At 39.3% G+C, this 12,186-nt stretch overlaps 1 protein-coding gene across 5 annotated transcripts in view; it reads right to left on the bottom strand.

Annotated features, from left to right (window-relative positions):
- MAGI2 (membrane associated guanylate kinase, WW and PDZ domain containing 2) overlaps positions 1–12,186 on the bottom strand; it is a 702,840-nt gene that overhangs the window by 17,218 nt on the left and 673,436 nt on the right. For 4 of the 5 annotated variants that reach the window (XM_059471477.1, XM_059471473.1, XM_059471474.1 and 1 more), the window contains one exon: positions 6,049–6,187. In XM_059471477.1, the coding sequence (XP_059327460.1) occupies positions 6,049–6,187 (139 nt within the window). Of the gene's footprint in view, positions 1–232; positions 322–6,048; positions 6,188–12,186 lie in introns of all 5 variants that reach the window. The other variant, XM_059471476.1, reaches the window with a different exon arrangement.

Raw genomic sequence — 12,186 nt, 5'->3', positions numbered from 1 at the left:
CCTATGCACTAGCAGCAGTATAACATGCAAAACATTATTTAGGATCTTAAAATACATTTGTAGAATGCATAGCTGCTGTGATGTCTTAGATAATCAGTTATGAAAGAAAAGTTGAATACTGTAGAAACTATTAAGTGAGCTAGCATGTAAGAAGCAGCTGGAAAATACTCTCTAAACAGTTGTGAGAAACAAAATGTATTAGAAAGATAATATACATGCAGAGTTTACAAACCGTGTCTTTAGGGTGGCCCAATAAGTAGAAATATGGGGACCCATGCTTGTCACTTTTCATGCACATGGAGAGACTGGAAGGAACCATTCCTAAAGGAAGGGGAGGAACAGCCTAGGACCAATCATTAGAATTAACAGAACCAGTGACATACAGACATTTTTACTATTGTCAGAGCAGAGAATTCTTAGTAAGTTTAGAACAAGTGAGAGAAAAGCTTATATGTAACAGGAAAGAAGTATTTCTGTAAAGCTAAGACAAACAGGCATGCTGTAAGTCTAAATATTAGTGGATTATTGAAACTACTGTACATATATATTCAGGACATAGATTCACCTGGTCTATGGATATGGAGTACATCTTGAGGTGCTTCCTGAAGGAGTCATAACAAATCAAAAGCAAAGGGTTTAATGCATTTAAGAACTGTGCCAATTTACTTGTATGAAAAAATCCTTGTATTGGTATCAACTCTGACATTTTTGGGGTTTTTTTTTTGCTGGGGTGGTGCTGAAGCAGGAGATGAGAGTTTCTTCAAAATTTCTTTTAAAATGACTTATTGCTAAATAACTTGTGGCTTTTATCTCTTAACCAGCAATTTGCATATACTGACACTTTAATCTTCCTCCCTTAAACAGCCCCAAAGTAAATCTAAACTCTAGTTCTGTAAAACCATCTGTGTGTAATGAACCCATGGGGTGAGCTGTGTACACAATTTGGCACTGTGTGAAGAAACAGAGATTCCAAAAATACACAATGCACCCCCAGGACATGTCTTCTAAGAAAGCCAAACAAAGAAGGGGAAGAGAGGGAAGGCACCATGATTGTGCAGATCCATAAAGCACCAACCATCACCACACAATGCAGATTCCTTGTTCTCCAAACCTCAGTGATTCCAGTTCCCACAGCTCTGTGTATCTGTTAGTGTCACATCACAGCGTGACCTAGAATGCTCAGGGCCAGATCCAGATGTCCAAGATAGGGCAATGGAAAAGTTTTCCAAAATCTCAGTGTAAATGGGCTGGAGTCTCTAAAATTTACAACTTCCTGCAGGAGCTCTTAAGCAACTTAAACAAAGTGAAACTTAATAGAAACCTTATATCAAACTTGATTTTGTAGTCCTAGAAGTGGGAATGGAAACAAATTATATTTTTTATTAATAGTTTAGATATTCCTTACAGGTGAAATTCAGTGTTTTTGCTCCCTCTGCACTACCAGACAGAAAACAACTGGGGCAGGGGCTTATTCCTTATTGGAGGGATGGAATCCACCTACAGGTGCTAACCTGCCTCAGCCTTCTCCACCTTTACATTTGATTGTAAGACTCATTGCTTTCAGGAACTTCTAGGAACTTACATATTTTAATGCACTGTGAGTAATAAAATCTCCAGTCAGGAAAGGCCAGGAGCAGTAAGCCAGAAAAAACAAGCTGCCAGGATTGCTGAGACCGAGAGTGAAACATCACAGGCTTTCCTGGGGAGCTTCCTCTAAAGACATCTAGAGGAAGGACTATGTTCCCACAAAAACTGGAGTTTTCTGGGGCTGATCAATCATTAGATGTAACTTGCTTCTTGCAGAACTCACAGCTGGATGGAGGGACTCATATGTCAGTTTTACTTCCTCTTGAATGTTACCATTTTGGGATTCTGTGAACAGCTTTCCTTCATTTTGCCTTTGAGGATGATGCTCTGTCCCAGTGTTTGGCTGTGCATCTTCTCCTGATGTTTCTACAGTTATGCCTAAGGCCTGAAATACTTAACCATCTGTAATGAGGCTCCCACAGTGTGAACAGGCAGATTTTTAGAGCTGCTGCACACCCAGCAGCTCCTGCTGAAGTCAGTGACCCCTTAGGTAGGTGCACACATGGGAAATTAGGCAGCCACTTCAAGAAATGTCTTGATCCATCACTTCATTCAGATTGTTTTTAATGCTGGTGGGAGAAGTGCTCAGTTCTGCAGTGGTGACATGAATGAATCCTCACACTCTCTGCAGCCAGACTTCCCAGGCATTAAGTGCTTTTTGGGATCAGGATTCCCAGCAGTATTTCTAGGCTTTCTTGCACATTAATATGATTTCTTGCTTGGACTTGGTTCTCTGGAGCACTCAGCTGGCAGACTGTTTCCTATGAAACATGATGCTGCTGCTCTTCGGGTTAGGATGAGCTGTGATAATTCATCTCCCATGGAAGCACAGTTCCTCTGGCTATCCTTATCCTCAGCAAACATGTTCTGAGATGCTGGGTGATAAAACACCTGTTTCCAACACTTCTTTTGTTGCATCCTGCTGTGAAATCAGCTCTAGTTTTGGAGCATTAATCATATCTGAGCTCCTTGGCTTACATTCTGTGCCTGCTACAAGGGGATTGCTGCCTCTGAAATGGGCTGGGATCCCTGGCATTTGTTTTCAAGCAAAATCAGCAGCTGGAATGGAGGTAAATGATGCATTCACAGCACACTTTATTTCTTACCCTAGGTTTGAAGAGTGCTTCAGCTCAACCAGAATTTTTCAAGATTGGAAATGGACAGATTTCCAGGCAGTATAAACTGACATAACTCATTCAGATTTACACTCTCTCAGCAGCTCATTCTTTGTTTCTTCATGAAGTGCTTTCTTCTTTTCAGTACACATCCTTTTCTTTCACAAATCACTTTCTCATTATTGATGAATTTTCCTTAACACTGCTTTTACAGATGTCAATCACAGAATCATTTAAACACTGACATTTCTTGCACATAAGTACATACCACCATATTTTGTACTAACAGAAACATTGCACTGGAGTTTAAAACACAAGGAAAATCAAGAAATTGAAGGCTGAAGACAACAATGTGGCAGTCTTGGCTGGCTGGTTTTGGTAGCTCTAAATAAGTTTTCTCCTTTTTAGTGCTGTGAATCAGTGTTGCTGCTGTTGGAAAGCACAGCATTACTAAACCTGGCTTAGGATGTCCTTGATCATTTTGCCTGTCAGGGACTTGAGAGAGAATTTCCAGGAGAGGACCTTGGTACACTTGTGCTATTGTTTTATTTATCCCTAGGCTTCTGCTGCACACCACCACTGCAGTCCCAATACCAGCTCTGTCCTCCAGCCTTGCATTTTTATACTCAACCAAGTCTTATTTCCTACAATGCTCTCCACAGCTGGACCCCGATGAGTATAAGAAATATTTCTGACATGTAATTGCTTAAAAAACCCTCTGATTATTTCAGTAAAAAGAGCTCCAATTAGTCTTGTTACATCTCAGCTGTGAAATTCTGGTTGAAGGAAGAGGGAGTTACTAAATATTGACTGTCTGCTGTCCTCAGGACTACTTTATCCTCAAGCCTACAGTCACAATCTTCTCTGCATTCAGTTTTACATTTGCAAAAGATGTTTCTGGGGGTCTCTGCATCATGATGACTTAACCTTGAAATGTGGCCTGCTTGAGACCTGGGCTCTCATTTTAATTGGTTCTGCTTGTTAATTTCTGTTTTTAACTTCCTAGGCAGGCTGCTGTTGGAATTTAGGTTCACCTTCTGTTTGTTCTTAGACTATTTCTCACACCTTTGGGAAATGACCTAGGGAGGACTTTAATTATCTCAGTTAATTTCAAGAGGCATCTTCTCATTTTGCTTCCATTCCCCTTCCAGACTGGATACAATTCACAGATTAAGAACTGCAGATGTTTTCCTTTGCTCTGATGCTTTCTGCAAGTTGTTTGTACACTATGAAGTAACTCCTGAACACTTTTACTCCTTTTTCAGTGCAGCAGGAAAAATGGCCTTTCAAGCTCAGCTACTTAGTTCTCCTCCTTTCTAAAGCTGTAATCTGGAGAAGCAGTTTGAAAAATGGGCAGACTAAAAAGCATTTTGTTGATGAATTTTCTTTGTAGCAAGGTTTATGTCTCAGTAATCTGCATTTTTAAACAACCAATGCTAATTATTCCAAATGCCTTCCCAAATGGCAAGCTTGGCTTTAAACAACACTGTGAACCTTGTTGCTTTCTCTTAGCACTAAAAGCTTGTCTCAATTTCTAGTGGTTTATGTGCATTTTCTACTCATCATCTTCTGTGGACATTTTGGAAGATTTGTTTTCCTAAATCAATGATACTTACACTGAAGGTTTTTTTTATTTGTGTTTTGGGTTTTTTTTTTTAATAATATTTTAAAGTTTTTTAAAATATGTTTTTAATGGGAATAATGTACAATTTTATAAGGCTATATAAATAATGGAAATTTATTTTGGATTTAAGTGTCATTTGGAACTGGGACCTTAAGAAATTCAGATATGGAACGGGTCTGAACTGCAAATGATTTTTTGCTCATTGCAGCCTCCTGGGCCTACATTAGATGAAATTGTTTTCTGAGGAAGCAGAGGACTGCTGGTATAGGGTTCTGCTGTTTGAGAAGGATTACTGCCACTGCATCAGTCCTGGCCATTTGTTTGCTCTTTCATTAAAAATGATGCACCTCTCCCATAAAACAGTTTTGGAGGTGATCTGAATTTCTGTTTGAGGTATCTCTGAAAGGATTGCACACTGGTTAAAATTAAATTTCTTAGTGTGATTTTATCAGAGCCCCTGGAAGCCATTTTGGCTTTGTTTCTACTCACCAAAAGTATAAATCACTAACTTTATTACCAGATGGGTGGGCTATGGCCCATCTTTTCTGCCTTTATTCAGAAGCCCTTGAAAGTTGTAAATAATGCAGCACACAGTGTCCTGAGTATTGGTTTAGCCATAGAATTAGCTCTTGTTTAGAGAAGAAAATAGTGCAATTACCTTGTGTATTGACAGCTGGGAAAGAATTGACTTTCAGTGCAGCTGACTTTAACAGAGGTATTGAATTTATGTTGGCAACAAAGGCTCACCTGAACCTACAGTTAAGCCTAAGTATTTGAATTTTTATGTGACTGTAATTTCTGATTCTAATGGGAAGGCATTCTGGAACTTTAAAAGGAAAAGTAAAAATGTTTAATAGAGTTTTGGACCTCATAGCATAAAGAAACTTTTCATTAAAAAGTAGCCCTTTTCCTGAGAGATTTAAGGCCCAGAGGTGCACATCATACAACTTATGTAAATATATGAGATTGTTACACCATACTATACAGTAAGCCCTGATTTCAGTTTTTTTAAAAAACTCTTCATCTTTGAAATTACTTTTGGATAATTTCTTTTTAATTTTTGTCATTTCAGTTATGAAATAAGGTTTCTATACTATCTAAATGACTCATACTTTTTGAAATATTTAAAAAGTCCTAGAAATCTCTCTGAAACAAAATATAAGAAGAATGGATCCTGTTTTCCCACCACAATGAGCAAAATCTCATGTTTTAAATTAATAACTGACTTCTAATTGATCATCCATGTATTTTGTCAGAGAGAATACAATGGGTGAAGTTGTCAAAGAAAGGAGTACATTCTTGACAATGCTTAGAGTTCCAGCCTGGGCCACTCAATTGCATGGCAACAAGATCATCTGCTGTGACTCAAAATGTGCAGAGAAGTACCAATAAGGAAGAAATTCCAATAAAGGAAGAAAAGGAGAGTTTACGGGCAAATCAGCAACTCCCAGCACGCTCAGAGATGTCCCCTAGGAGGTTTGTAGTGCTTCCTCCAATGCACATCTTGGAAGCCACTGCCTGTGTTGGGAGGGCAGCAGATGACATCGATGTACACACATGTGAGTAAATCCACCCCATCGCAGGTAAGCACTTAAGGCAATACTTAATGTGCTCCACCAAATTACAATATATAAATATCTGCAATTGTTACTTAATTCAAAAGCATTTTAGTTAAATTGTATAGAGTCATGCACATATAAAAATATAAAGATGAAAACCCACCATATTCTGGGACCTGGCCTGTCCCACGTTTCAACAGCAGTCGCACTCTCCTGCCACCAGACTTGATTAGCTCTATTGCTCTGGCATGTGTCATGTCCCTTGTGCTTTCTCCATTGATTTCAATTATTTGATCTCCTACCTGTCAGGTAAGAAGAATATTGAGTCAGACAGGATTGCAGTAAAATGAGTGTTTCAGGAAGAGACATATTCAATGGATCACAGGTTACTTGAATGACAGACAGACACATCAAGGAAAATTTGTTCCTGTCTATCTGAGGAATATTACTGGCAGATCAAATAACCTCCAAAGTGGGTTCTGAATATGGTATATCAAATGCTGCTTGTCTTCTGCTGAAATCAGTGCAATGCCTTTGTAACTTGCTCACATCTTCTGCACATAAGAGGCTTTGTTGAATTGCTTGACGTGGTGGAATCACTGGAACATTATCCCTGCTGCTCTGTAACATGCAGTGTTGGGTGAGCCTGAGAAGAACTTTGTTGCACTTGCTGTTTTCATAGAGAAAAGAGAGGTTCAAAGCACAAACAGAAACTTCCATCATTTGAATTTCCAAACCTCGGTCGTAAAGTTTCACACCAAATTAAGAGTCGTTATGCAGCACACTGTTAAACAAAGAAAGGTTAGTGCTATGACACAGGACAAGCAGGTTTGCTGGGGTTCAAAGAGCAGGCTTTGAACTATTTACCACAGGAGCTTTTTGCTGGGAGTAAGCACAGCCTGTGGCTGAACTGTCTAGTTAGAGCAGCTGACTCCGGGGTTCTGATTATGGATTTCTGCCACTCATCTCCTGGCCAGATTTCCAGTTAGAGCTGGCTTCATCATCATTTTTCTGCTCTATTTCTACAGCAGTTAAATGTGGCACTGATGTCTGCACATCCTATCCACCCCAACTTGCTTGGCTTTGCCTCCAGCCTGCATGTTTTGGTTTTGGCTGGCTTTCCGTGCTGGAAGCCTTCAGCAGGGGAGCAGTTGCTTTCTGCTGTGCCTGGTCAGCACAGCTCAGAGCAGTGTAGGGAGCAGCACTGCACAGCCTGCAGTGCTGTGAGACCCCTTGGAGAGAGCCTGGCACCAACACACAGAGAGGTGACACGGGACCCTCCTGTGAGCAGCACCACAGCTTTGGGATCTGTGTGCTGCAGAAGCCTCCCAGCCCCCCTGGAAGGGCAGCCTGAGTGAACCCAGGAGCAGGGATGATCTCCTGGGGCTGGTGGAGGCGCAGGTCCAGTGATGGCAGCCAAGAGCAGGGCAGGAGGGTCCCAGTGAGTGGGTCAGCACACTCAATTGTCAGTGCTAGAGGAACACATTTGCTCAGCAGGATCTCACCTGCCTCACTGGGCTCCTACAGCTTCCTCACAGGGTTTTCACCACCCAAACCAACAATGCCTACACATCTAGACAAGAGATTGTGACCACGTTCACAGGGGTCTTAGGCTGAGGGAAGAGATGAGGATCTGACTCCATGTTTCAGAAGGCTGATTTATTATTTTATGATAAATATTACATTAAAACTGTACTAAAAGAATAGAAGAAAGGATTTCATCAGAAGGCTAGCTGATGAAAAGAAAGAATGAATAAAAAAGGCTTGTGTCTCGGACAGAGAGTCCGAGCCAGCTGTGATTGGCCATGAATTAGAAACAACCAACATGGGCCAATCACAGATGCACCTGTTGCATTCCACAGCAGCAGATAATCAATGTTTACATTTTGTTCCTGAGGCCTCTCAGCTTCTCAGGAGGAAAAATCCTAAGGAAAGGATTTTTCATAAAATGCCTCTGTGACAAGAGATGATGCAGACTTCAAGGTGACACACACTTTCTTTCCCTCTTACGAGACTGTCTTAACAAAACCAGCTCTTAGCTGGCCTTGGAAATATCTTCTATTTTGTATGTTTTCTTTGCTACAGTTGTACTTCTGTCAGCTCAAAGTGTAATCCTTCAGAGGTTTTCCTTCTTTCCTGAGTTTGAAATATAATATTTACCAAATAAATGCACACAATATGAAATGTTAATACAACTCCTAGTATCAAAGAAAACTAGAAAGGATGTCAAGAAGTTATCTAGTCCTTCCTTTTGCTCAGAGACAGAAAGAATGCTAATAGAAGTACTATGACAGTGTTTCTCAATAGGAATTCATAGATTTCATATTTGTCAACAGGAGCTGCATCATCCCAGGATCCTGTATGCAATCTATGCTGATACTTTGTGTAACTGAAAAGCCATTGATCCAAATAAAACCTATTAGCTTTGCTATTACACTTTGTAAATGCTGCAGTATTAACAGTGGGGAGGGAAAAAAATCAGAATTATTTTGTGCAGGATTATTTTTGCAGTGCAAATTTCTTCCTCAGCTGATTTTCTCTCTAAAAAAAAATAATTTGGTTGTACCATGCTGTGCAAAATTTAAAATATTTCTGGCAGCCTTCAGGCCACACTGACACAGAACACAGGTGCTCTCAGGATGATGGTGAGATTTCCCCCAGGTCTGGCCATACAGGGCTCTCTGCATCCCCCAGACTTTTGGAGAAGGCTGCTGGTTCACACTCTTGGAGCAAAAAGAGAAAAATCTGTGTTGCCACTCCTGTAACACAGACAGAAGATGGATTTGTAGCATCCCCACAAGGATATCAGTCAGGCCAAATACAGACAAAATTAAATGATTTTGGGAAAACCTGTTTCTAAACCTCATGAAACAATTAAACCCCATAGAAGTCCTGTAAAAGTAAAGTCAGATTTTCAGAATGCTTGAGGACAGTGGTGTGGGGTTTTTTTTTTTGTTTGTTTGTTTTTTTGTTTTTTTTTTTTTTTTGTTTGTTTTTTTTTTTTTTTTTTTTGTGGAACATTGCCTGGGTAGACCATATTTTGCAGAAGGTATTTAAAATGTTTTTATTAGCATGCCTTGATAGAAGTGCCAGATTAGATCAAATGAAAGAGGTGTTTTTAACACTCCTTGATAAATAGCTTTTAAAATTAGTACTGAAAGCTGCTTGGGAATGTGCAGTCCTTCAAATAAAATCCTCTGTACTCCAGAGCAGACAGACAGAAAGATTTTAATACAGTTTAATATGTAAAAAGGTTAAGTTAATGTCACATTTTTCCCTTGCTGTTTGCCTTCCTTCTGTTTTCACTGGTGACTATGCAGGAACTATCTTGTATTAATGTAACCTTTTCTGTATTTCTGTGAATTCACAATTTTTCTCTCTGTAGGCAGCACGTGGCTCATTTGGTATTTTCTTTCATTATAAAATATTGTAGTTGATTTGATATTTCCTTCTGAAATATTATGTGCAAATATCTTGAGAAAGCTTAAAAAAAAGGCTAGCAGCTTGGTTATGTGACTGAAGGAGGGGAGAGAAACAAGGTGGCAAAAATGAGGTGCTCTGAAATCTACATCAGAAAGGGTGAGACCAGAGCTATAATGAATAGTTGCAGGAGCAATAGGTTAATTGTGTTCCTTGCTTTTGTGTCTTGTGGCTGACTGATGTACAGCTGAATTATTCTGCCGTTGCAGCACAAGCCCAGCTCTGATTAGAGGCGGAAACAAGGAGAAGTTGTCAACACTCTTACTCGAGAAAAGCTTCAATTAGACTTTGCACTCATATCTGGAAATTCATACAAAACAGGCTGAGGAGCTGTTCCCCATGTGTCAGTAAGGAACAATTCTTGTTTTTCTCCTGCAGTTAAACCTTGATAACCTTCCCTTCCTTTCCCTCCATGATGCAGATTTTCTTATGGCTGATATGGGACAAAACCCTGCTGTATGGGCTCCCTTTGTCCAGGCATTCAAATATGCTTTCTCCCTCAACATTTCTATTCTGGAATAAATTTTTAGCTTTGTGGAGCTATTTTCTAAATCCAGTGATGTTTAAAGAGGATCTTAGATATGCCCACATATTGAATACAGCAAGGTGAGGCCAGAGGTGATTGGAAACATAAAATCAGTGTCTGCTACATGGGATCCTCATTTCTCTTTTTAGGATCAAAAGATGATTCCTGAAGTTTATACCACAGAGCATTTCTCTACACTTCTCTTCTGGATCCTTCCATGTCTGTTCACAGTGCCCAAAATGAATATATTATGAACGTGGGAGGGTAGGTAGAACAGACCAAAATGAAAACATTCTTTCCACATTTACTAATAATGTTCCCAGAACAAATTCTTTGCCTTTTTGTAACACATCAGATTTGCAACCTGTGGTCAGTTTGGATTCTGAGCAGTTATCTCACATTTATCATTTTGCATCTGATTTCTCTGCCCTAAACTGAGCACTGTGCACCTCTGACTTTTATCAGATTGACTGCTTTAGTACAAAATTTTTATTTTGAAAAAGTTTGTTTCTCAAATTCTTTTTAAACTCCCTGTGAATAGTGACATATTGGCATCAGCAAATTCTATTTTATTTTTTATCAATAGGTCTTCAATTAATAATGGAATATTTAACTGAGTTGGTTTCATCCCAGACACCTCAGAACTACATTTGTAATTACTATTAAGGAGCAAATCATTCAGAGCAGCCTTCGAGAGGAATTATTGACAGTAACCGGGTTAAAAGAGATTCCACCTAGGGCCTCAGCCTTTTCATGTGAATTTCATAGAAGGTAGTGTTAAAAGGTGAAAGGAAGATTGTACCTTCTCCTCCCCCTTTTTTCTTTTCCTTATTTAGAAATAAGAATGAAAATCAGACATAAGAAAGGAAAATTAGACTGGTGTGACAAGATTTGCTTTCCACAATTCACATGCCAGTGAACTTTCTCAACTTTTTGGTAACTTGTCACAGATTGTTTCTGAGCACAAAAAATTAAAGGAATTTTTTTTATTTGGCTTTAAAAATAGGGTAAATGTTTTGCTTTCTCTGGTCTAACTCTCTTGTCCTCCATGAATTGTTAGACATAATTACTGATAGTCTATAAATTTACTTACCTTAGTCATTGAGCATACATGAGCACTAGCAAGTTCTGCAAACTTGAATCTAAGTATGCTTTAAGCAGTTTTCTCTTTATTCTGATTTATACTAATTTCTTTGCTGATGTTTTTGTGAACATCTCAATGGAGACTAATACAAAGAACACACTGAATATTTCAGCCATCTCCACATTCTCATCAGGCAGTAGACCTCTTTTTTTCCAGTTCTTGATGTTTCTTTAAACATGTGACACATGTACCCTTTCCCAGTCCCAACAGGCAAGCCCTGCATGTGGAACACTCCCCAGGCCGGCATCAGCTCTGCTTTTTAACCTTCCTGGAGGTCTTCAGCAAAGATTACAAAACAGCAGTGATTTACCTCTATGTCCTCCAGATGTTCGCAGCAGATGAAGGATGAAGGGTGTTGGCAAGACAACCTGGGAAGCTTGTCTGGCTGCTGCCCAAGCTGAATTTATTCTGAAGAAATTCATGTTCTTTGCAGCTATGAATCTGGAAATTTTATTCACATTGGCTTTGTGTTGTATTTTCCTTCCTGAAGAATATGACCCTTGCTGCGTTTCCAAGTTTGGGATAAATACCTACCCAAGCCCACTGGTTCTCCTCCTAACCCAATGCCACTTGGTAAGCAGAACACTCCTCTATTATATTCTTACAGTGTGCAAGCACAAAGTAAACACTGAATGCTTCAACCCCTTAATGCTTTGAAATCTGAATATTAATGATTTAAATGCAATTATGAAAGTAGTTTGTGTGTATGGAAAGTGTTTCTTTACAAAATCTGCTTCAGTTCAAGTTAATTCAGATGCTCCATCCATGTGTAAGAACAACTGAGCTATAAAATTGGGCAACATGTTTTCTGGCAATAATGGGAAGATAATATTCCTAAGGAATGTTTAAGTAACATCACTATTGATAGGTTAATTAGAAAGAAAATTGTAAAGCTTCTCCAAATCATTAGAATAAAGTGCCTTAAGTATACATGTGGGTTTATCTGCAGAGCCTTTGTTTGGCTCTGGCCATATTTTAAAGCAATTATTACTGGCCTTGTTAAAAAAAGCCAACCATACACACAAACAGGGTTTCAGAAACAGAGTGAACCAGAAGGGAAACACATATAGCTTTAATGCAGTAAAGAGGTTTTTCCTTGCTTGAGTGTTCTTTTAAGCCAGGGATGAGAGCCTTGTGTATGTTTGCCTCCA

Source organism: Ammospiza nelsoni, chromosome 5 (genome assembly GCF_027579445.1).
Source record: "Ammospiza nelsoni isolate bAmmNel1 chromosome 5, bAmmNel1.pri, whole genome shotgun sequence".
Lineage (NCBI taxonomy): Eukaryota > Metazoa > Chordata > Aves > Passeriformes > Passerellidae > Ammospiza > Ammospiza nelsoni.
This window is presented reverse-complemented; position numbering and strand designations above follow the sequence as displayed.